Raw genomic sequence first — 27,580 nt, 5'->3', positions numbered from 1 at the left:
AAAGAAAGACAAGGGCTGGGAATAATATGCATACACCATGGGACCAGCATACTTCAAAGGTTTCTCCTCTTTCCACCTATCTCCTAGAAATTTCTCAATAAAGGACACCTTTACGTGGTGCTTCTGAATAATGCAAATACTCTGGAGTGATTAATTAGGAGCTCATCATTATGTACTCCAAAGAGAAATACTAAGCAGGATGTAAATGTATAAAAACATTAATCAGAAGAGGTGGGGGTGGGGAGATCTCTCGAGTCAGCAGAGAGATCACCAGTAAGTGGAAAGAAAGATACGGGTATAGAGAGGGAGGTAAAATGTGAAAGGAACTCCCTGTTACCTAACAGTGTTTCCAGAACAAGTCCAGGTAGTATGCCAGACAATGAACTACAGAATAAGATTCCTGGACTTTATGACAGCTTTTTTTGTGGGGTCTGTGGACTTCCTTCCACAAGGCAGAAGGTTGCCGGCAGGCTGCCAAAGCAAATCCAGTGTACCTAGACTAGTCTCTTAGAACATAATCAATTCTCAATGATCTGATTCTTAACAGTGACTAATAAAGGATAAGTGAAAACTGCTTTGCTGACCTAAATTCTCCTTTACTTTCCTTTTCCACTATTCTTACATCCAGCCTGCCCTTTACACCGAAGCACTTAATCATTTCTCCATTCCAGGGGCTGTGAGGCAGAGTGACAGGAAAGCAGCTCAGTCAGGAAGAGCCTACTGTTTACCTTCAGCATGTGAGCAGGGTGGGAGGGGTTCTGGCCCCAGAGCAAGGTGGTGAAGCCAGACAACTTTCCTGAGTCAGTCTTTGCACCATGGACTTGTGTACTCAACGTTTTATGAATTTTTAAACTATAGATATCCCTACTAAAGTATAAAGATGCTTTTCTTAAGTCAGATATAAAGATGATATACCATTATTTTTCTCTTAATACTTGAGGATTAAAATTTACTTTCTCATGTACTTTTTTTTTTTGGTTAAATGTTCAAATACAAGTTGCCATACATATAAAATTTAATTGTTGGAACAAAAGGTCACCTTCTGCAGCCTTAGTTTCACACCTGGCTTGGATAGCATTTTTGCTCCCTCTTGCTTTCTAACTTGAAGGTGAGAAAGGAGCTCAGTTCTGATTAAGAGGAAAATACCACACAATATTACCAACACCTTTGGTTCTTCTTCATAAAAATAATCATATCTGGCTTGCTTAGCTTGTAATAGTTTAGCCTGTTACAGTGCTGAAGATACATGATACTGTGCACATTAAGCATGATTCTATGAGAGAAAGGAGAACAAAAGGGAAATGTTGAAAGAGAATATATGTGCATTAATAAAAGGTAGTAATTCATTTGCAGTGGATTACACAGATATAAGAACCTCATTAGAGAACATTTTAGTTACAGACTAGTATCCAATAGTTGACATCAGGACAAACAGAAAGAGAAGCAATTTTACATTACAAAGGAGTGTGATGACTACACATCATTTCACAATGGAAAACACTGAACAAGAAAATAGAAAAGAAACATATTGACAAGTTCACACATATTTTTAAATGTGCTGCATTTAATGCAATCCGAAGCTATCAACAATTTAGATGCTGTGACAACATGCCACTGCCATTTGTGGAAGCAGTTAAAGCATTTCTCACTGATTGTTCAGTGACCAAAAACAGGCAAACAAATAATGCAACAAAACGGCCAATGCATTCAGAGTAACATACAACAGAATCATCTTCCAACCACAGCATTCTTCCCAGATTTTGAAAGAATTATGGCATATGGACTGGAAGGACACAAAGTGCTTACAGTATTAAATACTAGGATATTTACTTTGGCACAAAATTTGTGTTCCAAATAAGTAAAATGAGATTGCTCCCAGAACACATATCCTTAGCAAGAAGACAAAAACGAACATATTACAAAATCAATATGGCCACATGTAAATAAAAAATGTTACAGGTTTTTTTTTCTTTAAGAACAAACATGAAGACAGAAGAATAATCATGTCCACTTTGAGGATACTACAAGGGAAAGGGAAGTGCAAAGAAAAACTGCATTGATTGAACAGATTTTCTAAAAACAATTTTAGAGAAATTTGTTATTAAAGACAAAGAGTTGTCTTCAACTTCCTTCTATGAATAACGAACCCTTCATTTAGGAGAGTCTACAACTGAGATGGGCCCTGACCAGAAGGTCAAGGTGCACCAGCCTTCTCTGTCCCCTGAGCTGGCCAGGACTCAATGCAGGGAGTAGGATAAGGTGGCAGGACTGAATGCAGCTCTCCTTGCCCTGCTGTCAACTTCAAGTTTTTGCTCAGAAAGAGGCTGGGTGGGGTCTCTACTCCGAAATCAGCCCTCACCATTTTTAACATGATTTTTTTTTTTAAAGCCACCCAAGTCAAGGTTTTAAGCAAAATGACATGAAAAATGAGCATGCATATTTGTGAAGAAGGGGAGAAGAAGGGGGAAAAGAGGTGGGAGTGCAGGAGAAGAAAGTAAAAGGTCACAGAACATGTGTTTGGCTGGCTGGCTATGAGGTGAATTTTACATAACTTTCAGGTCAGTGTCACTGAGGGCTTTAGACAGCATTATGGTGTGGCCCCACCTTGCTTTCCAAAAGTATTCTAAGTTAAATATGATACTGTCTTTGAAAGATAAACAATGAATTGAGTAATCTGGTATACAAAGGGCTTCTCATATAGGTCAACTAACTGGTAGAGAAAAAATTTTAATATAATTTTGTATATTTATATTTTTGAGACCAAACCCTACTGATGCATTCTCTATGTATGGACCATGATACACAGCTAGAAATCACCAAGCAGAGATGCTCCAAGTATCAACTTTGTGACGGGTAATGTGACTCCTGCTTCTCTTTATTTCTAACTAGCATGAATATCTGATTTGCTTTTGGCTTTAAGTCCAACCATAATTGGGCTCATGATGTCTTTTCGCTTTACCTCTTTCTGTACATCCTTTGCTTGGTTTTCAGCCTTACTGAGAAGAGTTTTTAAATCAGCTGAATCCCGAAGATGCTGTTCTTTCAAGGATCCCACTTGATTCTCAAGCTGTTTCCTAGTCATCTGAAGGATGCTGAGATCACTGGTAAGCTCTAAACTCTGCTTCTGAGAACTGCAACATAAATATTGATAGTTATTCAATTTATATAGAAATTAGATATAGCAGGAAGTCCAATTTCTCATACATTTCACTAGGAGGGATGGAGGAAATTTCAGAGGACGAAAAACATATAAAAGAGAACAGGATATGTTCAATACATAAAAAGCATTAAAATACTAAAAAAATTGCTTGTTTAAAGCTGTGTTCTATTTTCAGATTGAAATATGCACAGAGGCTGAAATCTTAAAAGTGGAAGTAGGAGGTGACTAACTGTATATTTTGTTACATCACATTATATTAATTGTTTCATAAAAAGATTCAGTGTGGGGCTTCCCTAGGAAATCAGCACATATTTCAACTATTTTCTTATTTAAGTACTTGACAAATAGGATGGGGGACAAAAACTTAAAGCTTAGGAGCCACTGGTGGCTCAAGTAAAGATAAACCTACTCGAATGAAAACACCAAATTGGGGGAAAAGCATGACACAAAGAACCAGGAGGCGGGGTTCTAGAGCCCAGCTGAGCAAGTCACTTAACTGGTGCAGTTTCCTTCTCTGAGGAAGCATTTCCTGAACTCTGTGCTAGGCACCATGTTACACAGACACAAATAACACAAGGAGAGTCTCAGTGCCCTCCACTGTCAAATAAGAAGACTGAACTCAATAATTTGAGGCTGTTCTCTGGCTTAAATTCTATAATTACTTTTGTGACTTGATGTAAAAAAATCCAATTTACACACTAGGAAAACAGCTTGATAGGCAGGAATAGAAATTCTTTGTTCAATTCCTTCTATATCACAAACAACAAAAAACAAAAGACCTACATAGTGTAGCTGTTTGAAAGGATGTGGCTCCCATCCACAACAGAAATAGCTAAAGGAGAATAAAGTTTTCAAGATGACAGTTTTATGCTTCTCAGAATGGATCATAAGACTCAGACTCAATACTGTTAACGAAGGAACTATGGAGTATAAATCCATTCTGATTGTATGGCAGGCAAATTCTTGAGGGGTGAGTGTGATGTCAGCCCAATATAGCTAAGAACTAAGTGGTATAGAAGACTCTGTAAAGAAAGACTAACTACTAAATACTACTTAAATGCTGAGGAGGCTTGCCAAATAAAGTTAGAGTGCCACTAAACCAGAAAAGTTTAGGAAACAGAATTTGTCGTAAATAGTTTATGTGAGTTTAGGCAGACAACTCTGACTAATGATATGATATATTCCACCCTTCTGGGACCTAATATTTTAAAACTGTATGCTTCTAAGTTATAAGGCGTTTGCTGCTTTGCAACACTTCAAAAAATCTGAAGTGATTTAAAAAATAGCATTTAACAACTTGCCAGATTCTAGTTAATTACATCTCAAAAAAGAAGGATCAAGTTTAAATCTTTAAAATATCAATAATCCCAAGGCAGGAATAATTTAAGATAATCAATACTAGTAATCAAAGAACACTATTTCTTGCTTAATAGAACATCAAACTAAACGGATTCCCTAAGATTCCAAATATGAAGAATTTGAATGTCTACATCATCTTACACTCATTTTAAACCAAACAATTGCCCAAATGTGCTGTCAACATAATCAGTTGGTACATATACACTCACATGTGTATATAGTTGTGTCCTAATCAGATTTTGGAATTCTTTTTACAGAATTTTCCATGTTATAAACATGTTTACTTCTTGTTACTAATTATCTCTAAACATTTAAAAAGTAATATAAATAAATGTATGAAAAGACTGAAAAGACAGGACACAACAGATACTATTAAAACATGGTATTGTAAGAAAGTATCTTAGAGAATAAGTCAGCACACCTTGTTCCTTCAACTAGTTCTTGATTTTTAAAGATGGATAGTCTATTACAATTTTTATTGCTTATAAGCAGGTAATGAGGCTTACTATTTTCTGATGTATCTAGTCCTTTCTTTGTTTTCTCCTAAAGCTTGTTTTTATGGGAACTGACCTTGACGTTGATCACTGAGCTTCTGCTAACCCTGATGCTCTTTAGGAGTATAAACACAGGCTAACGAGACAGTAAAGAGTCCCATTTCTGGTGTACTGTGGTGAGGGAAATGGATTAATTAAGAGTTGCCTAAATAATAAACACGTACTATTTCTATATTCTGAATTAGAACATAAATAGTGTTCAAATAAAAATATGGAATGGATCAAATTTTTAAGGAAAAAAATCAATTTTAAACTATACAACAAATGTTGATGGGAAAACAGGACTCCACTAAATTTGGTGGCATAAATTTATTGCATTCATTGGTTTGCTTGTAAGGTACTGGATATGAGAAAGATATAACTGGTTTTGGAGAGTTCTTGATTTTATATATTATTACTCTTTGTATAACTCTGTGAAATTCAAAAGCTGAATCTGTATCTTTCAGTGGTATAAATTCTTTATTATAGTCATCTCCTGATTACCCTTACCAGCAGAAGGAATCACTGGCGTGAAAGAAAAACAACTTACATTTGAAATTTTTATCATTTAGTTTATAGGACAAATTTAATCATAAGTATAGATCTTTGCTGTTTGTTTGTTTAGGGCCTTGGTGGGAGGTGGGGAGCTGTAGTCCACGAATGTATATTCCTGGAGTACACCAAAAGGAAAGGACACGTAGGATGATGGTGGAAGTTAAAAAAAAAACCAAAACAAAAACCTGCTGAAGTATTCAGTTAGTGTGCTTAACCTGTCAAATAGCCAAAAAGAGTCTGGATGAACATTTTGCTCCAAAAAGGTATTTAAGTATCAAATTTAAATTTAATTTAGATGAAAATTTAAGATAAAGAAATATTTTGAAGCTAAAAGAGTTCTTGCATACTTGTGCAATTCTTTTTCTTGCCGCTGCAGTTCTGATGATAACAAAACATTTTCCTTTTTTAGAGAATGGCATTCGGTTTCCAATACATTCCATTCCTTTCTCAACTTCTCTAGTTCACCTAAAATAGTCCCAAAACATATTCATTAATATAGGAACATAACTTCTATAATAATTCAAAGGATAAGGGAAATATTTCAGAGAAAAACATACTTGCCCCCCCTTAAAAACATGTAGTAAAATTTTACATGGCTATTCTTTGGTTCCTGTTTATTTTGCATCTATATCTCAGGTAAGTGCCATCACCTTGAACTTCGATATTTTCTTCCTACCTCACTTTTATAAGACAAATAATTTCAGTAATATTGAAATATAAAATTGTAAAAAAATTTCAATTTATTGTAGAACTTTCGGACCTGAACAATGTTTATAGTCCCATATAAAAACATTGCTTTATGCAACTAAACTATTATCACAGAGAAAAATAGCCCAAATGGTTATTTTGTGCAAGTTATAAAGTTATCATTGTCAAGAGTTGAGAGCTTTATGTAAAATATGCGCACTCACTTTGTAGCCTTGTTGCTTCCTCTCTCTGCTGGTCCTCACACTGCTGACATCGAAGCTGAAAACTATTTTGCAGACTCGTAATTTCTTTCTCATATTCAGACGCTGCTTTCCGCCACCGCTCAAGCTCAGCTCGCACCTTCTTAAGCTCTTCTTGTAACGAGGCAATGTCAGTGTCCCGCTCAGAGGCAGCCTTTTCTGCTGCTTGATGAAGGAGCAAAATTTCATCTCGGGCACTAAGCAGTTCATCTCGAGTGCTTGTGATTTCACTGTCCTTCTCCTCCCGGAGATTCTCAATATTGATGTGTAACCTCTGTAGTTGGGCTACAAAAAGTATATTTATTGATCCATCATTCTCTTTGACCAAAGCAATTACAAATAAAATGAACAGCCCAAATGGGATTGTAGTTACTGCACAGCCCAGGCTGTCAGAGCTGTTTGTTGCTTTTGATTAAACAGTTCAAGCAATCCATGTTAATGCAGAAAATGTCAAAATACAGAAACACAGAGTAAAAAAACCAAAGTGATCTTCTTACTTCTCCCACAGAGTGAAAGTTGCTTCTAGCATTTGTTATTTATTCTTCTAGATTTTTTATATGCATTTTATACATGTATAAAAGCAAAGACAGGACAGGATTGTAATACATATCGTGTTCTCTATCCTGCTGGTGATGAATATCTTTTAATAACAAAAAAATTACACTGTGACTTCTTTGACTAATCCTTTATTTTAAACATTTTAGGCTGTTCAGTTTTTAATTACTATAAAAAATACTGTTTATAATGCAATCCTGACTTTTTTCTTAGAGTGAATTCCTAGACATAGAATTGCTTGGTCAGATGGTACGCATTAGTAAAACCTTTGATGTTCTTGATTCAATTTGCAGTTTAAATGTCAGTTCCTTAAAGAAGCTTTCTCTAATGTCTTATCTAAAAATAGCCCTCTCGTTCTCTAGCCCATTACTCTGCTTTTATCGGACACCATATTCTATATTTGCTTATGTACTGTACATCTCATGCATACTCTATCCTCAATACTAGCAGAGCCAACAACCAAGAATTACTGGTTGAATTAATGAACTGACAACATTAATGAATAATGCCTAATCAAAGAGGTGTATTTTTAACAGATCTGGTCCTGTGTCCTCAAGGATTAAACTGGAAACAATTTGTATAAAATACTTGGTTCAGAACTAGAAAAATAGTCTTGGGTACTATAACACAAGAAAACTATAGGTAGAAAAAGTTCATTAGGTAGAAAAGAATGATAATTAAAATAATTAAGAGAATTTAAGGCTGAGAAAAGGGAGGGCTGCTTCATAAATCAGCATTCAAACATATGAGGCCTTTTCAGTTTGCAGGAAGCATTGAGAGGTTAACAATTCAGAATCTGAAGACACAATGGCCAGAGATTAACAGGACCATGCACTTGTGGATAAAGTCATAAAACACACATGTTGGCACTAGAGGGCACTCAATGATGCCTAGGTAAGACCGCTTTAAGACAAAAGGCAATTCTATGTCATAGAACCTTTAGGGAAAATTGTCCACACACACTACAGAATGCAAATACAGATTGAAATCAGATTTACATAAGCTAAGGGATAAAGGCATTAAATTATAAGAGTTTAAAGAATTTTCTCTTCAAAAAGACATACAATCTACCCCAGAAATTCTAACTTGGGGGCGCCTGGGTGGCACAGTGGTTAAGCATCTGCCTTTGGCTCAGGGCGTGATCCTGGCATTATGGGATCGAGCCCCACATCAGGCTCTTCTGCTATGAGCCTGCTTCTTCCTCTCCCACTCCCCCTGCTTGTGTTCCCTCTCTCGCTGGCTGTCTCTATCTCTGTCAAATAAATAAATAAAATCTTAAAAAAAAAAAAAAATTCTAACTTGACCATAATAAAACTTACATTTTAAAATAACTCAAATGTCCCTCGGGGCAGCTGGGTGGCTCAGTTGGTTAAGTGTCTGACTCTTGATTTTGGCTCAGGTCATGATCCCAGGGTCATGAGAACAAGCCCTGTGTCGGGCTCCATGTGGGGCATGGAGCCTGCTTAATGTTCTCTCTCTTCCCTTCCCTCGTTCCCTCCCACTCCTAGGCTTGCTTGCACTCCTTTCCTCCCTCTCTCTCTCTTAAAAATAAATACATAAATAACTCAAATGTCCCACTCAAAAATAAGAAAGAAAACCCAAAGACTGCTTTTTCTCTGGGATATTTTAGGGCAAATATCATACGCCTCATCCAATGACTCCCCATTTTTTCTGAACTGAGATTGTCTATTTAATTTCTTCTCACCCTACATCTCAAACTAAAATTTTAAAATACCATTACTTCTCTCTTTGACAATGAAGACAAATTAATTTTGCTTTAGGAATTTTACAATAGCATGGGAAAGAAAAATCTCCCCTAGGGCTCCCACAATTCGAGCCTAACAGTACCAGAACTGTTATTTGAAGTAAACCCTTGGCAAGCAGCAAGGATATTTCTGGTCTTTTCTGCAATAAACCTGTGATCGTTCACACAAAGAGATAGCAAAATGGTGGGCATGAAGATCTGCCTTTACCAATGAAGGCACTGCAGGGATCATTATTTTATTCCATGTGATATATAATTTTTGTTGCAATGCAAGTATGTTTTTTTTTTTTAAAGCTTTATTTATTTGAGAGAGAGAACAAGTGGGAGGGATAGAGGGAGGGAGAAAGAATCTCAAGTGGACTCTGTGACAAGAGCAGAGCCCAACATGGGGCTTGAACTCATGACCCTGAGATCGGGACCTAAGCTGAAACCAAGAGTCAGACGTTTAGCTGACTGCGCCACCCAGGTGCCCCTCAATGCAATATGTTATGAGCATTAGCAATAATGTCACCAAGCTAAAAGTGCTGATGCACAGAGTAGCTCAAATTGATATCCTGTCCAAAGACCCCCTCTGTAGTAACTCGCTATATAACCCAGAGAGTGACAGTCTTACCAAACCCATGTCTTCACCCATGCTCTTCCCACTCCCAGTATCCACTAGTAGAATGCTAGGGAATCATGTTTAAAACAAAACAAAACTGAACAAAACAAAACAAAACAAAAAGGCCACCAAGAGCCTAGTTATAGTCTCAGATTCTAGGGACAAACCAAAGACAAGAAAAATGGGAACTCTCTAAACCCTTACTTTCCATTCCTTTTGAATCACTACAAACAATAATAATCCCAAATAGCCCTGGGGTGGTGTTCCATACCTTGAAGAACCTGTATTTGTTTACTGGATTCCTCAACTTGATTTCGATAGGCTTTTCTTTCTTCTTCCAAAAGAGCTAAAAATAAAACACAGTATATCTAATTTTGTGAGTTAATGGAAATATTCAGAATTGAGCAGCTGGAAATTTCTAAGAAATTCTCACCTAAAGATTATTGAAGGAAACAAAAGCTAAGCAGCAAGTATTATCAGTATTAGCAGTTAGACAGTTTAAAGATTTTAGGAGCACAAAACAGTAGTAAGTAATACATCTATTAAATCGAGTAGCAGAGTTTTCTAGACCTTACATCACCAAAATTATATGTACTCTTCTTAACATGAGGAGCATTCTTGATAGTTGTTAATCAGCATTTTGAGCTTAAATTTTAAAAACAGACTTAAAACACTCATGTTTACTGCCAAGTACATAGCGAACTAACAGAAAGTTCCCAGTTCCTGCTGGGGATTTGAATCTTCCTCCTGATCAGGAAGGTCATCATAGAGAACATTAGGACTCCATAGGCTATTTATCTTCTCCTTGTTCTAAGACTTTCTACGGTACCAAGTGACTGCAACTAGGTAGTTACTGTGAATGATATGGAAATGTAAGCTCTCGGGAATAAATACCACCAACTCCACTGGCCTGTGACACTATGGATAAATAAACAACTAGAAAAGAAAGTGGTTGGGAAACTGCAAGATTCTATACCTTTACCTTGCCTGGTTGTTCCCATTTACTGAAGAAAACACTATAAAATCACAGGGAATATAAATTTCCCTCATCTTCTACTGAGGAGCCAACACTAAGTGTAAATAAAACTTAGAAATTGAAATATGTTGTTTTTTCCTTCCTCTTCTAATATGTAATTAACTGTTAAGATCTTTCATTGGTACAGGTCCTTCTTAATCTTCACTCACATCAACAACGTGACGGAAGCAGAGCAACTGTAACTCTCCCCGCTTTACTGATCTGAAACCTATGTTCCGAGAGGGTAAGTGAATGTCCCAAGATCACATAGTTAATAAAGTTGTGGATCTGGAGCAAGATACTATGCCTCTGGACTCAGTTATATCACATTGTTTCCACATCCCCTAAAGAATCAATGTAATCTTGATCTCACCTTGAAGTTCAAAGCATTTTTGTTTACTTGCTCTAGCTAGTTCCTGGGCTTCAATCAATTCCTTGCGAAGATGCTGAATTTCTTGTTTTGCCTCAATTTCTGACTGTGCACCCTGCAAGTCATCTGACAAAAATATGTTCATTGTAAAAGCAAGAGTTAGTATCACACTATAATCTCTACAACCAAATATTAGCCATCTCTTTCATGTTTAGACATGCATAAAGAACACAGCACAACTAAGTTAAATAAAATTAAGAAGCAAATTGTATTAAGCATTTTAGTCATTTTACCTTGGAGAAAGAACACAAGTACAGTTAAATATATATTAGTAATTCATGGCAATGGTATTATAAAATATATATTAATATATACTAAATTATACATTTCACTATGTAGAGCTTATGTAAGCCTTGACATTCAGTAAAATGGGCATATACCATTCTTCATCAATTTTGAAATCACTTGATAACAAGTCAGAAAAATTTCACTTGGAACTTAATGAAATGGAAAAACAAAAACAAACTTTTCTTCAAGAAAAAGTATTTTAGCATTATTTTCCCAGTTGTGGAGAACAAAATAAAAACCAGGCTGAAATCTCCACCATGCTCACTTTGTCATCAGTATTTCCCCAACACTAAACACATAACAAATATTTGCTGAGTTATTAAATGATGTAACCCAAATAATTTTATCAAAATAAATTAGATCCAACATTGCATCTCAAATATACCCCCTCCCCTAATGTCCTTCTTTCCTCTCTTGCAACTCTCCTCATCTTCCACTGTATTAAAATCTTCTGCTATTGAACACTGCCTGAAATAAATATATCATCAGTTAGGCCATATTCTTCTAGTGCATTCTATTTGACTATCACTTTGGTTTACAAGTAGCTCAGGCATAACAACCTTATTACAAAAGAGCTAAGAGGGACACCTGGCTGGCTCAGTTGGTAGGGCATGTGACTCTTGATCTTGGGATTGTAAATTCAATCCCCATGCTGGGTATAGAGATTACTTAAAAATAAAATCTCTGGGGTGCCTGAATGGCACAATCGGTTAAGCGTCCAACTCTTTATTTTGGCTTAGGTTGTGATCTCAGGGTTGTGAGATTGAGCCCTAAGGCGGGCTCCAGGCTCAGTGAGGAGTCTGCTTGAGAGTCTCTCCCTCTTCTTCTCCTTCTCCCTCTGTCCCTCCCCCATTTGTGCTCTCTCTCTCTCTTTCTCTCAAATAACTAAATAAATAAAATCTTAAAAAAATAAAAATAAAATCTTTTTTTTTTTAAAGCTAAGAATAAGATTTCACAATATGATCACAGCAGGTCTTAGATGTACTTACACATATTTTCATACTCAGACTATATCCAACTTTTTCCTACAGGGAAAAGGAAATTTGACTCTGGTTTCACCTATTCTATTCAACCTATCAATTCTTCCTTTACAAGGTCTCTTGATAAGGGGGGGAGGCATGTAAAGAGAGAGAGAGAGAGATTTTCCAGTGGCAGGAGCACTGTCACAGTAACAACAAAACTTCTCTTCCAACACCACACACTGGAGTCTGCACCTAGCTGCCCACCTCTGGATTTGTCATTATGTAGGACAATGTTCTTATTATCAGAAGTATTTAGGAGGTAAGTGTCATGATGCCTACATCTTATTTCCAAGCAGTTTAACAAAAAAAAACAAAACAAAACAAAACAAAAAAACCATACATAACATCCTTCAATAGGTAATTTCTTAGTTGTATGTTTGTGTTTTTTTTAACCTTGGCACTTTTGACAGTTGGGGCTGAATAATTCTTTGTTCTGGGGGCTGTCCTGTAGACTGTAGCATGTTTAGAAGTTTCCCTGGTCCCTACCCACTAAATGCCAGCAGCCTTCCCTCTGGGTTATAACAACCAAAATGTGTCCATATATTGCCAAATGTCCCTTTGGGGGTAAAACTGCTCCTTGTTGAGAACTACTGTTCCAGGCTAATAATTTGATAACAAAGAAAAAACAAATCTATATGTAGACTTCTTTTCCACAGAAGGACTGGTTAGTAACTCTGAAACTGCTTTTTGTGTATTCTAAAAGTGATCAAATAAATAAATATATTGTAGATAAAGAAAGCCAGGTTTCTTACTGTTGGAGAACAGAATTAATGATATGGAAATAGGGAAGACAGAATTAATCCTGTGGTGTAGGGTAGGATTAGAGTATGAACTGTAATAGATCTGAATGTATAGACAAATGCAGATGTAGAAATAAATACAGGTATGTGAAACTCTGTAGATAGATACACACATATGTATGGGCATAAGTACATGCATACATCTATTTCTTAACTGTCTATGAGTGGGCCTAGAAACAATAAGCACACCAAATACTCGGATCTTGGTTTCTAAATACTATTCTCCACTAAAAAAGAACTAGAGCTCTTTGGAGAAATTGTTGATTTCAGTGCTAAGGGTGGGAAAGTACAAAATGAATGCAGAACATCTTTTGTGTTAGAAAGTAACAAAGGGCTCAAAGAAAGACTGGTTCATGTTGAAAAGATACAAGGGGCTCCCACTGGCCAAACATGGGAGAATGTGAGCATCAAAAGAAAATAATGATAATGAAAGGTTATAATCCACTGAATAACACATAAATCCATGAATTCACAATAATATAGATAAAGGAAAGGAAGGAAAGAATGAAGGAAGGAAATGAGGGAAGGAAGGGACAAGAAAACTCCTCCTTATGATAGAAAGCCAGCTAACAAATGCAGAAAGAACGACAGAATTAGGAAATCACTATTTGACATCTATTATAATATATAACTGATTCAGGCAAGAATCCTCAGTAGATGCTAACACTAAGTAGATAAAAGTTGAGGAGTAACAGGATATTTATACAGAGTTAACATCACCAGTGACAGAACAATTCAACATCAGTTGCCTCCTGATCTGATGTCCAATATTATTACTGAGGGACATTTTACAAAGTAACTGTGCTCTTCAAAAATGTTAATATCTGATAAACAAAGAACTGAGAAATTGTTCCGGATGAAAGGAGACCAAAGACATATGACAAGTGAATACACTATGACTCAAGATTTTCTTTCATAATGACATTAGTTTTCTTTTATAAAAGACATTACTGAGAAAACTGACAAGATGTGAATAAGGTCTGTGGATGTGATAATGTAATACATCATTGTTACTTTCCTAACTGTGAGAGTTGTATGGTGGCTATGTAAGAGAAACAGAAAATATACACTTACGTATTTAGGAATAAAGGTTATCGGCTCTGTAATTTATTCTCAATGGCTCAGGGAGAGAGAGGAAGGTACATGGAGGAGGGAGAGGGATAAATCAAATTCTGTAAAATGGTAACAGCAAATGGAGTGAAAGGTTAACATTTGGAGACTGGATGAAGAGTATATGGGATTCTTTGTTCTATTCTTGTAACCTTAAGTCTGAAATTGTATCAAAATAAAAAGTTAAAAAGAAAAATTTCTACATATATACACATATAAATAAAGAAAATATGGCAAACACTAATGACTGTTGAATCTATGTGGTGGCCATATATGAGTGTTTTTGGTACTCTTCAACTTTTCTTGTGTTTGAAATTTTTCATAATTAAAAAAGGTCTCTTGAAATTACCAATCCCAACGTTACAATCTTAGAATAAGCCCTAATCATTGCTGTCTAAATTCTTGCCCTTAACTTAGCCTGACCCTCTGCATTCTATCCTATATTGGAATACTAAAGCAATTCTCTTACTTAGATGAAGAAGTGATCTAAATGAGCACTGGGTGTTATATGCAACTGATGAATTACTGAATACTACATCTGAAACTATATATTGGCTAACTGAATTAAAAAAAAGAACCTATTTTGACTCCCTCTTATAACAAATGCAGAAATCTTTATCTGACTTTTTAAAGTTCTCCATAATCCAGTCATTACTTATTTTCCATTACTCCCTAATATACTCAATTCCTATTAGTCTCCTTAGTAGTTCTGTAGTAGTCACGAGACTACTTTCCTCATGTACCTTTGCTCATGCCATCTCCTTTACTCCCCCAAGCCTGACCATTCTTTAAAGCCCAGGCTGAATGAGGTCTTTGCATCTAATCCCCTGACTGCATCTAACTCCCAGCACACATTGGTCTCTTGTCTGATTTTTGAGCTTGACAGTCAAACCCAAGCAAACCAGTAAGCTCTTTGCAAGTTCTCTAACTGTTCAATAGCATTTAGCTTCATTTTTAAAAGGAGCATGAATCCACAGAGATACACAGAATTTTGGAAAAGACCTACTCCTTCATTTGACAAATGAGGAAATAAAGGTCCAGAGATCTGAAATGGCTTACACATCTGGAAAGGGGTAGAGATAGGACTAGAATTCTCACTCTAGCCCAACTCTTTCCCATAAATCATAGTAACTTCTTAGTTATATGATAGAAATTAGTTTTAATTAGTATGCTTTCCTAACAACTAACTCTTACTTCTCTAGAAATAAGAGGATTCCTGTCATTGATTTCTTCTTAGTAACAAATGTTAAATGCATATGCTTTACGCTTATGTTCCATACTACCTGGGACATACTGTACTCCATCTAATACAATGGTAGACATACAGTGAGCACTTAACTGATTAATATACAAGATAACCAAAGATTTGCATTTAAATGTGTAGATTAAAAAAATAAACATAATAATCATAAATGAATTAATACAATTACTAGAGAACTATTTCATTTTGAAGAAGGGGATCCTTTTTATAAATGAAGAATCATATATAATCCACCTTTAAGGTCTATGAAAGCAGATAGTTCTTGTCTGCAGCATAACAATTCCCTTGATCAGTGATGCTGTGAAGCAAAACTAATACTTGCTTTTTAAACTAAAAACAATGGAACAGATTTTATGGTAAGTAATTATATTTCAGGAAACAAAATATAATCTAGGCATTAATAAACTGTGCTAACATAGAGATTTACTATTTGCAAATTAGTTCTTTGTACCATATAATAAAAAGGATCAGCATTTTAATTAGAGCAGATAAGATGTCATAATGGACACGTACAAACTCTATACAGCGTTTGATCATAGAAGTGAAGATACTGAACAAAAATCTTTACAAATTAAATTTAATACACACAATGACCATGCAAACTAATCAAGTAGTGTGCAGATTCTCTTTTCAGAAAACCAAGTGCTAATTTTTTTTAAAGGATTTTATTTATTTGAGATAGAGTGAGAGTGAGAGAGAGAGATAGTACAAGCAGCAGAGCAGCAGGCAGAGGAAGAAGCCTGTTCTCCACTGAGCAGGGAGCCCAACGCAGGGCTCGATCCCAGGACTCCAGGATCATAACCTGAGCTGAAGGCAGATGCTTAACCAACTGAGCCACTCAGGCACCCCCCAAATGCTAAGTCTTTTTGTGCTAAGGTTGACCAAGGGCACATTGTATTTCATATGGTTATGTGGGAAAATGCATTAGTTTACTATGGCTTGGGTCTACTCTCATGGTGCTGACTTTTGTCATGGAAAGGGATTCTCTGTATCAATCTACTTCACAATCTTGTGAAAAGTGTTGTGATGAGTACTGGTGGAAAGTGTTTAGATGAAGATAAGTGAAAGACTTTCTGAGCCAAATCCATTTTATTTAGATGTGTAAGTCAAACAGAAATAAATGTTTTTTAGGAACCATGATGAGGTGTTAAGATTAACAGAATCTGTTCTCTCCCTAACATAAATGATGTATCCTTAGAACTGCCTGGTGTATACAGTCTGGGCCACAGGCCAGCTTTTCTCAGAATAAAGCTAAATTCTGTAAAGAGATCCATGCCATACAAGAACCCACTAAATGAACCAGCCCTGGCACACAGAATACCTACAAGATATCCTAAATAAAATTTCGTGTCACTACTTCTTCAGAAAAGTGACTGGAGGTTTAACTTAAATTCTGACCTTTGCTCTAAACATGGCTGAGATACTCTGAACCACTTGGGAAAGGGCCTAATCAAAGCACTTCTTCCTATTTTATTTTGCACATGCATGTTTGCCGAAGGTTGTTGCAGCCATGTTTGCTACCTCATCAACAAATAGAAGTGATCAGTCTGAGGGCATGTGATGTGATCAGCACTGGGTGTTATATGCAACTGATGAATTACTGAACTCTACATCTGAAACTAATGACGAACTATATGTTGGCTAATTGAATTGAATGGAATTATTATTTTTTTTTAAATAAGTGATCTGAGGCAGCTGGCCAGGTGGGTGCACCCTCTTTCTACTATGACCACTCCTCCCTTTGGAAGGTCTGATGAGAACAACCATCACAGAGGGGAAGGACCATTTTTCCCTCATAGGTATGTGCAGCCATGTGAGACAGTCCTAGGTGGCATTTTTAACTACGAATTTAACTGTGAATTTAACTTTGGCAGCAGCCTTTAACTGTTGATTTCCACCCGTTTGCCATCCCTTCAGCCAGGTTCTTCACAACTGGTTCTTTTGTTGGCTCCTCTGTCCACCCCACCACTGTCCTTTTCTTTCTCCATAAATTCCCCCTGCTATTATGGTCACCCTTATGCACAGAATTCCCAAACATGTTACTGCCTTCTGTCTGACCAAGTCTTATCTTTCATCACATTCGTCCCACACAGTCTGTGCTCCATCACACTTGTGTTCCTGTACACTTCCTCACTGACAGATGCTATTCTGACTTTAAACATTATTACTACTTGTAAATGTAAATAGTATTTTAAAGAAATGCATGGCTCCCTTTCCCTTCTTGGCATATTCTCACTTACCTTTAACTATCCCATTTGGGAAGCCATCCTGACTACTGCTCTATCCCATCCCTGCCCCTAGCCAGGAAGTTATCTGTGCTGTCCAAAGTTTCTATCACACCCATTAAAACACTTACTACACTATCCACATATCTTTTTTCCTCTAGAAGACTGCAGTCTCCTCCTGTGTCTTATCTCTGTATTTCCTGGGTCAATAAAAGTCTCAGAAATAAATGAAAATGACTTTCTAGTCCTACTTCCTATCTTGCACTTCCAACTGCATCTCTGGTCCCTAGGATGACAATACAAAGCCGGGACACCTTTGAATGTGAAAGGAAGCACTTTTAATAATTGTGCTGGGACAATGGACATAAATGGTTCCAGGCAAACCAGAACCTATTGTTAAGTCATCCTTCCTGTTCAAGACTGCTTCAAACTTAAACCATCACTTTCCCCACCAGGACACCCATACTTCCAGAAATACTATTTTTGTCAATAGCACTACCATCCTTTCAGTAACTCCGCATCAAATGCTGGAATTATATCTAACTTCCATTTATCTCTCATATTCAGTTCCTTAAGCCTACAGATCTGAGATAAGATTACCAAAGGAAAGATGATACAGTACAGAACAACAGGGACCCAAACTGGATTTTGCTCTTCTGTTTAAATTTCCACAGAAACCGTCCTAGCTCAGACTCTCAATGATTACCTAAGCCTCCTAATTGGTTGCCTTATTTCCAGCCTCTACCCATTCCAGTTCATCCAACAAATCCCCTCAAAATACAGGTCTGACCATACCATTTCTGCATTCAGAAGCTACAGAATTCTGCCAAAAGAGTCACCCCGACCTAAAAACACTGAAATGATTATGTGAACAGACTTTAATTATACTTGTCAAACCCAACCCATATTACCTAAGCTTGTGGTTTTTAATATTTCCTTTTTCTAAGAATGTATCTCGATTTTCTTATAATCCTATCCACTTAAAAAAATCTATATCGAGATCATCTCTAAAGATAGGAACAACAAAAAAATTAATGAGAACTGTAATGCTATGCTATTATCACATTTAAAATCATGAGCAACTCCTTAATATCAAGTACCTAGTCAGTATTAAAATTTTCCCACTGTCTCAAACGCTTTTAGAGTTGGATTGTGTGAATGAAGTTCCAAACAAGGTTCACACATTGCATTTAGTTGACACATCTTTTAAATCTAATTGATAGGTTTCCCCATCCTTCTTCCTTTTTTCTTACAAACCTTGCAATTTACTTTTGTGTGCCCTATAAAATTCTCCACTTTCTGGATTTTGCTGTTGTATCCCCACCACTTTCATTTAGAATACGTCTATAGTTCTTTACACATCCTGCAAGTTGGCAGTTGGATCTAGAATCTCAACCAGATTCAGGATTGGTTGTCACTAAATAGGCCATATGTGGTATGACACACTTTCAGGGTCATCTCAAATGATACTGCTTTCATGAGCCTCAAATTGCCTTTCCTGCCCATCTTCCAAGATAAACAAAAAGAAACACAAAAACTGTGGACATTCTTTCTCCTTTCTTGAACTCTTCATGGCAACAACCACAAAGAAGCAGCTTATTATCTATACCTCTCCTATCACCAATTTGACTAGAAACTCCTCAAACCCCAAGGATGGTCTTATCAGAGTTTGAAACCACTGGAGTCCCTGGCACAGTTCCTTACATAGAGCAAACTTGCATCAGGTACTACTTGGACTGAACTCCGGTTTCCTTTTCCCTTTTTTGGGGAAATGATTAAGCATATAAAAACCTGTGGTTCAAGCCACATCTTTATTTCTCCTTCAGAAATAGCATAAATTGAACATAATATTTCAGGAAAAAGATACTATTGCTATCATCATTTTATTTATATCTCATGGTGAATATTTAATCTACTTCAGATTCTTTTCCTAATCCTAGATGACTAACATGAAAAGTAGCACACTTTGTAATTCTAAATAAAGATTGGCTGTTTTTTAAAAGGGAAAATAAAATTTAAAAATAGTGGTTCAAGAAGTCAGGCACAGGGTTTCAATGAGGAAAATAAAGGGGCTACTTTCTACAACTCTGATGGTTAACACCATGGCGAATAATTGATATCCTTCATTTAAGAGAAAAGTTCTATCAGCCTACTGAACCTAATTATAGAGATTACAATGCATAACCACACACAACCAACCAAAAGCCAGGAGTTTCTAGTAAGTGCCAGAATGTATTATTTTTAAGAACTTATACAATTCTTACAAAAGAAAAATAGGGTGCTCTAGTGGCTCAGTCAGTTAAGCATCTGCCTTTGGCTCAGGTCATGATCCTGGGGTCCTGGGATCAAGCCCCACATCCCATCAGGCTCCCTGCTCAGTGAGGAGTTTGCTTCTCCCTCTCCCTCTGTCTCCTCTCCACTGCTCATGCTCATGCTCTATCTATCAAATAAATAAATAAATAAATAAATAAATAAATAAATAAATATCTTAAAAAAAAAAAAAGAAAAGAAAAGCAATGGAAAAACAACCATTCAGGGCTATGGTGACTGTTTCTTGGAGACTCTTAAAATATGCCTATTTTTTTTTTTTTAGGTTTTATTTATTTGAGAGAGCGAGAGAGGGAGAAGAGGAGGAGAAGAAGACTCCCTGCTGAGCAGGGAGCCCCATGTGGGGCTTGATCCCAGGAGCCCAGGATCGTGACCTAAGCCGGAGGCAGATGCATAACCCACTGAACCACCCAGGCGCCCCTAAAATATGCCTGTTTCTAACGGGAGATTTTTCTTTATATCTAATCACCGATTGACTTAACAGTCAGCTGCAAAACCTTTTAAGGGGTGTTGGTAAAGATACTACTTCACTAACAAAAGTTGCAATCCTGTAGAAATGTAAGGAAAGTTTTGGGATTCTGTTTTTGTTTTTGTCACCTTAACTTCAAGTACGGTTAGGAAAACTCTGACCCATCTTTACCTATGGCACCCAAGCAATCATTAGCAGCATCTGTCCACCCACCCTCCCTACATAGGCACCTCATATTTTCTAGTCTTCTTCCCTCCTACAACTCCCCCCTCAGTCCCTTTTCCTTGAGTCTGGCTCCTCAGCCTATAGGATGGGCACTTTCACAGATACAAGTTAGCCTTCCTATGGGATTCAAGGATTAAAAAAAGGTTTTCCTGATATCTGGCAGAGTAAACAAACAAATGCATTATTAATTGGAAAAGATCCACCACCACCAACCGCTTTTCCCTAAAAGATATAGTAGGAAATATATTTTTTTAAACACCACCATTTTATTTAATTAATGAAAAGCTACTCTTTAACAGATATGTCTGCTTTTATCAATCACCAACATCATTCTTATTAGCAGGGTCTTCATTATGATGCGTAACATGTTATGCATAATAAGTGATCTACACGCATTATTTCATTTAATCCTCACAGTAAGCCCCAATAAGACAAATGAAAAAACCGGAAGCACAGAGGGGTGAAGCAACTTGCCCCCAAGGGCAAATTATAAATACATGGCAGAGCTAGGACTGAACCCAGAGCTCTTTGACTTTTAGCTTCTTGGCTAGAGTGTGTTACATTCCTAATGCTCTTATGGTTTTATAACTTTGATGTAAGAGGTCTATTATTAATTCATTCAACAAATAACTGAGTTTTACTGAACATCTGGCATTGTGGTAGGCAAGGGGATAAAAATAAAATCCAAAACAGACTGACACATAAAATCACAAGAGCACTAATAACAGCTGAATATAATTAACACAAGCATAAATGTTACTTATAAATCAATCTGCACTTGGTTGCTGAAAAGATTTCTGGGAGATTTCTACAGTAAAAAAGACCATAAAAACAGCTACTTTTGAATGACAGGTGCTCATTACTCATTCACCTCCCTTCTTGTTTCTCTGTTCCCACAAAGGCCCAGGGGTTCTGACAGTTTTTCAGCATCAGTAACAGTACTGAATTTCTGAGAAGAATCAGAAATGCTCCAAGATGAGATTTCCGGACTATGCAAACATTAACTTAGATGTACTATTATCATACTAGGAAAAAAGCATGCCTCATCAACACCAAAGGTCACCTGGGAAGAGTGCAGGTCAGTAAGAGTGCTTGAAAAGTGCTGGAAACTATGATTGTACTTAAAGACAGTGACAATTGTGCTGCCTGGGCCAATAATGCTCAGAACTTCCCTTAGTAATGGAATTCAGTCAAAGGTGGCTCAAAGAGAAATGTGAGCTTCAGTTTCCATGGGGAGAAGAGAAGGCCAGGATGCCTAGACTAAGAACCTGTAAGAGAATCTGGGATTCTCCCCCAGTTCCCATCATTGACAAGTAAGCCAGCGGCAGGGTTATGCAGGGTGAAACTAAGGCTTCCTTCCTTACATAATCCAAAACCTGGGGTCTGGACTAAGAGACTCCTTAAAAGCCCAGCCAGAAGCATAGGCATCTCTACATAGAGAAACTTCATAGGCTGTTTTGCTGATTCCAGACAGCTGCCTGGTGTTACTCTACTGCTAACAATATGTTTAACCCACAGGGCTGAACTTGTATGTCAACTATTCTTGTAATACAAAAGGCAATATAAAAGAGACTAAATGCTGATAATCACAAATTTATCAATAAGCCATCCAAGGCACTCTATTTTAAAAACACTTCTATAAATGCTGATTTATTTACTACCCAATTCAGTCTCAACAAGTCACTATCAACAAATAAATGTAGTTTTCACTTAGAAGTGACACAAGTAAAAGTTTGTTACATGCATTGCTTATCTTAGCCCTACCTATTTCTAGAAGAGTGTCCTAAGAACCTGGGTATATTTACTGGAGGATGAGGAGGACCAGAAAATGAGGAAATTTACAACTGCTACCGTATGACAACAGAGCAAACAGGCAGTTAGTTCTTTCAAGAATATTAATATTTTCAACTTTTCCTAATTTATGTCAAAAGTGCTAATGAGCTTCTATCAGAGATATCAAGGTAAACACAAAAAAATTACAGCTGCATTTCATGTTCTACCTCTTACCACTTTGCCCTTCTATAACCTTGACTGATCCAAATTATTTTACGATTTAAATATTTTTGTTTGAAGCATTGGCACCAATGCCAACATTTTAAATTTTAGTTCCTGCTACTTTAGAGAACCTGTCTTAATCTCTTAACTAAATTTAAAACTTCACATTATACATATGACAAAGGGTGAATCTGATGCCTTGGTTTAAAATGTCATAAAAGGGGCGCCTGGGTGGCTTGGTTGGTTAAGCAGCTGCCTTTGGCTCGGGTCATGATCCTAGGGTCCTGGGATCGAGCCCAGCATTGGGCTCCTTGTTCAGCAGGGAGCCTGCTTCTCCCCTAACTGCCGTTCCCGTTCCCCATGCTTGTGCACACTCACTTTCTCTCTCTCTCTCGCTCTGCGTCAAATAAATAAATAAAAACTTAAAAAAAAAAAGCCATTAAAACATGTTAAAGTACCTTTTAATAGGGACACTTTAGCAAGAGGTTCATTTAGGTCTTGCTCATCCATTTGGGCGTCTGCAGGAGGCAAAAAAGATAATTACAAACGGTAATCAGCTCCACCCTCAAGCTATCACTCTCAAAATAAATAACTGATATTTACACAGTTATCGTATTTGGACAGTTGAAAGTAATTTTAACAATATATCCAAGATTCAAGGGAGTAACTTCAAAAATGGAAACTGCTTTTCCCCCAAACACAAACTTTGAAATCTCCACCCACATTAACCTGCATACCTCAACTACTCAGCCAGTAACAATACCATCTGTAGATTGGCAAACATTAGGTTACAACTCACCTGTAGTGTCGTCACTACTTTTTTCCTTGCTTGGACTCAGAGTATCTGACAAATCAGATTCTTTTGCTCTTGCCTGGTTTTCTACCAAGAAAAAAATGAAAGTAAAATCTCATTACAACCTTAGCAATAAAACTTCTTCAGGCTTTGAGTGCTCTAATCTACTGATATGCAAAATACTTTTAAAATTAACTGAGGTCACTGAATCTCTTACTTCTTCACCACTCTAGTCCAAAATGGAATGCTGGTTATTACACGTGGCTCATATTAAATTATAATGTGGATCGTGTCTGCTGTGCAGAGGGCTGGGGCTTTTGTCAAGGCTGTCCACTGGCCAATTAGAAACAAAAATGAAGCAAGCTTTGCTAAAGTATTCAGAGAACTGCAACAAATATAGCAAAATTCCAAGACAATGTGGACATTGTATGAAGATGATGCAAGGAAATGGCTCTCTTATATAAAAACACTAGTTAGGTTGCCTTAGCAATAGTTATACTTAGTAATATTTATATTTATATAAAACTCTAAAATCACAACTGTTATAAAAATGATATTTAAAACAAGAAAATCAACAGCCTTTTATATCTTAAAAAAATATAACTGTACCTGAACAACATTGAGAAAGACTTAAAAAAAGTTTTGGGATTATATGCCAGTGGTATGCTGCCTGAGCCAATAAAGACATCCTAGGGCTTGTTTTCAACAAGTTGCTCTCAAAATTCCTAACTATAAGCCCAACAATTTATTAAAGATGACTGACAATTAAGCTGTAGACCCTTATCTATAATCGTACACCTGCATGTATTATGGCATGCATTAGAATACCGTTTACAGAGATGGTCATTTCTCTGACCAAAATCCTACAGCATCTCCCCATTCTCCACAAGGTCTCAGCCAAGCTTTACATCCCAGGATTTGGCTATAATTTGGTCCCTGCATTAATTCACACATGAGCTCTGTCACAGTCAGGCTAGCCTCTTTGCAGGGCTGAAACATGCTCACTATAACCTCTAATTCTTTGCTTGAGTTGATATTTCACTAAACTCAATGACCATTCTCTCTACTTGGCCTATTCACTCCGTAAGATACAGGTTAAGCCCCATCGCCTCTAAGGCAGTCTTCATTTCTCCAGCATGCTGCTCCTTCTTACTGCATCTTCTCTGTGTCCTATGATTTTGTAATTAATCATGTTCTATTTTATATCATTCTATGTGTATTTAGGTATCTTATTTCTTTAGTTAGATTATAAATTCACTGAGTATATGATTATTTTTTATAATGTTATGGCTGTTGTTTGTGGTAACACATATCAAAAATTTAAATGTGCATATCCACGTCTAGTACTTTTCTAAAGGAAAAGCAGACTACATATAGTATATATAAGGATGTTCACTGCAGCATGGTTCATTATGGAATGGAAAATATTCAAGATGTATTCCTTACTATTAAGTAAATATAAGGGGTGTTAAAGAACAGTATGTATAATATGTACCCCATTTATATTGAAAATAGCTATACATTTAGCTATGAATTTTCAGCTGTAATATTTATTCAACTCTGGAAAGATCCATAACAGAGATACCCATTGTCACTTCTGGAGGTAGAGACATGGCAGATATTTACTAACTTCGTATTGTCATACATTGTTCGAAAATTTTTGTGAATATATATCGTTTTAAAACCAACTAAATCAAGAGATATTTTCCATTTGGAAAGTAATCAGAAACATATCTAAAACCATTAATTAATATTAAAATATACTTAACACAATACTAGAATATAACTTCTTATGGCTATTCCATTAAGAACATCCCTAGAATTTGTGGCTTAATTTATGAAATAGGTGATAGATTACAAGAAGCCTTTTGTTTCTTTTCTCACTGCCATTTCTAGTCAAAGGCCAACTGCTGAGAGACACAGAGCTTAGATTAGAAGTGAAGTCACTGACCATGGAGACCCATGGGAATCCAATCTATGACCTCTGGTGCATTCAGCGTGCTATAATCAGACATTTCTGAATGTTCTAGTTTTAATCACAAAGTTACAGTCTCAAACAAAGCAGGCTAATACATCTAATCTATACACAGATGGAAAAGGAACCACTCTGGGAGAATAAAAAAATGACTCTCTTCTGATTTTAATATTTTTGGCAATTTTATGATCAAGATACTGAGGTAAAACAAGAAGAATATATTTTCAAAAGTATTCTTCTGGCTTAGAAGGAACTTCTATTTTTTGTTTAGAGTATCAGCCAGGAAGGTAAAATTAAAGGTGGGACCAAATCTTCCATTAAGATCTTACTAGAATATAAGTCCCATGAGGGTAGGGACTTTTGTCTGCTTTGTTAACTGCTATATCCCCATTGCAGAGAAGAGTGTTCAGTACATAGTAGGTGCTCCAAAGAGAGGATGTTTGAAGGCTCGAATCGATTTTAAGTAAGAAGACAAGTCAAATCATGGTCCATCATTGTTATGTCCTGATATTATAATTATTATATGGAGGCAAATCAAATCTATTCAAGAATGAAACACAGGACACAACAAATGAGAGGCAGAATGTCTCTTTCAAAACACCATTCTTTAGCTATATGAGGTGGCACCCAACTTCCTAGTATTAAAAAATCCTTACTGGTTGATTTCCTATGCAGTACTTAATCACTAAGATACATACCAATAATATAGAGAAGGAAACAGAAGAATAGCTACCAACATCAATACCAAAACTGTTCCCAAACTGGAAAGTCTACAACAAGGTGAGTATTTTCACTCTATCTCTGAGAACACAAAATGATGGTTGGACAAAACAAACATACTGGCCACAGACCACTTTCTACACCAATGGAACCATTAGTTGAAAAGCAAGCAAGAAGGGAAATGAAAACTAACATTGGTCGAATACCAGAATAACGCTTCTTGCTTTAAAAGCAACATTTCCTTAAATTCCCACAAATTCCCACAGTTAAATATTGTCAATTCCATTTTACAAATGAGGAAACTGAAGTTTAAAGAGTAAGCTGCCTGAGGGCATATAGCTAGCTAGTTAGTGGAGGAACCTGGAGTTGAAACCATCTGTTTTACCTACTAGTATTCTTTCAACTTCCACCCTAAGGCTACAGAAAACATACAATGACCGCTGGTTGAGTTAAGGTTTACACAGAAAGCACAGCAACCTATGATTACATTTTGCATTAGGTGAAATATCTGAAAGAAATACTAAGACTTACAATACCTGGTAATTGGCAATCTCTAGCAACTGTTATTTTCAATACAGAAAAGAAATTCTATCACCCATGAAAGCTTTTTAAAAATAAAACAATTTAGCCAAATCCAAAAGAAATACTTTATAGCTGGATATAAAGCATTTAAAATGTAACTTATCTCAGCCACCTAGTTTGTTACAAGGATTAGTGTACCTCTGCATGTTAACTGTGAGAAATGCTTGTAAAATGTTGACCGCTGACAGAAAAATCTCTGGGTATATAAAACCTGGATCTGTATGATCATTCTTAAAGGATGTATTTTTTCACTTGCATGGACTTACTTGCTATAATTTATTTACTACATGCCCCATTACTGGATATTTCTGTTTTCCTCTTTTTGCTTTTAAAACATTACAGCAAATACCCTTGCATATTTGTCCAATTTGTTTCTTAATATAAAAACCCAGAAGTGGAATTGCTGGATCAAAATGCATGCTCTTTAAAGCTTTCAACACATATTTTATAGCCAGGTTTCAAAAGCAAATCAGTAAAGATGGCACAAATCTTTTTCAATAATGACATCGCATAATTTCAAGCAAATATATTCTAATTCAGAATGCATTAAATAGAAGCACTAAAGTAGCAAGATATTTTTCTTTAGTTAAAGGACTGATTTTCTTCTAAGGCTCTACTTCCACTTCAGTGTGCTGGCTATTCAACTAATCTGAATAGGTATTAGGGTGGTGAAGTAACAGCTATGTTAAAATCTGTTCTCATCTCACTTTAATTAGATGAAATAAATTACCACATGTACTAAAAATAGTTCACTGCTCTGAAACCCAATGCCTGTTTGCCAGAACAATATTAGTGATGCATATTCTATGCATTCTTTCCCCAAATATGGCATCTGCCATGCACAAAATTCAGAATGGACGCCACCAG

At 36.5% G+C, this 27,580-nt stretch overlaps 1 protein-coding gene across 50 annotated transcripts in view; it reads right to left on the bottom strand.

Moving 5' to 3' along the window:
- SLMAP (sarcolemma associated protein) overlaps positions 1–27,580 on the bottom strand; it is a 142,174-nt gene that overhangs the window by 6,656 nt on the left and 107,938 nt on the right. For 31 of the 50 annotated variants that reach the window (XM_048226528.2, XM_044384946.3, XM_026501085.4 and 28 more), the window contains 7 exons: positions 23,443–23,523; positions 23,102–23,161; positions 10,864–10,986; positions 9,747–9,821; positions 6,519–6,839; positions 5,955–6,072; positions 2,960–3,131 (listed from right to left, as the gene is read on the bottom strand). In XM_048226528.2, the coding sequence (XP_048082485.1) occupies positions 2,960–3,131; positions 5,955–6,072; positions 6,519–6,839; positions 9,747–9,821; positions 10,864–10,986; positions 23,102–23,161; positions 23,443–23,523 (950 nt within the window). The remainder of the gene's footprint in view (positions 1–2,959; positions 3,132–5,954; positions 6,073–6,518; positions 6,840–9,746; positions 9,822–10,863; positions 10,987–23,101; positions 23,162–23,442; positions 23,524–27,580) is intronic. The other 19 variants (XM_048226535.2, XM_044384958.3, XM_048226541.2 and 16 more) reach the window with 1 other exon arrangement.

This window comes from Ursus arctos, unplaced genomic scaffold (genome assembly GCF_023065955.2).
Source record: "Ursus arctos isolate Adak ecotype North America unplaced genomic scaffold, UrsArc2.0 scaffold_14, whole genome shotgun sequence".
Taxonomy (NCBI): domain Eukaryota; kingdom Metazoa; phylum Chordata; class Mammalia; order Carnivora; family Ursidae; genus Ursus; species Ursus arctos.
The sequence above is the reverse complement of the archived record's forward strand: the minus strand, read 5'-3'. Positions and strand labels throughout refer to the sequence as shown.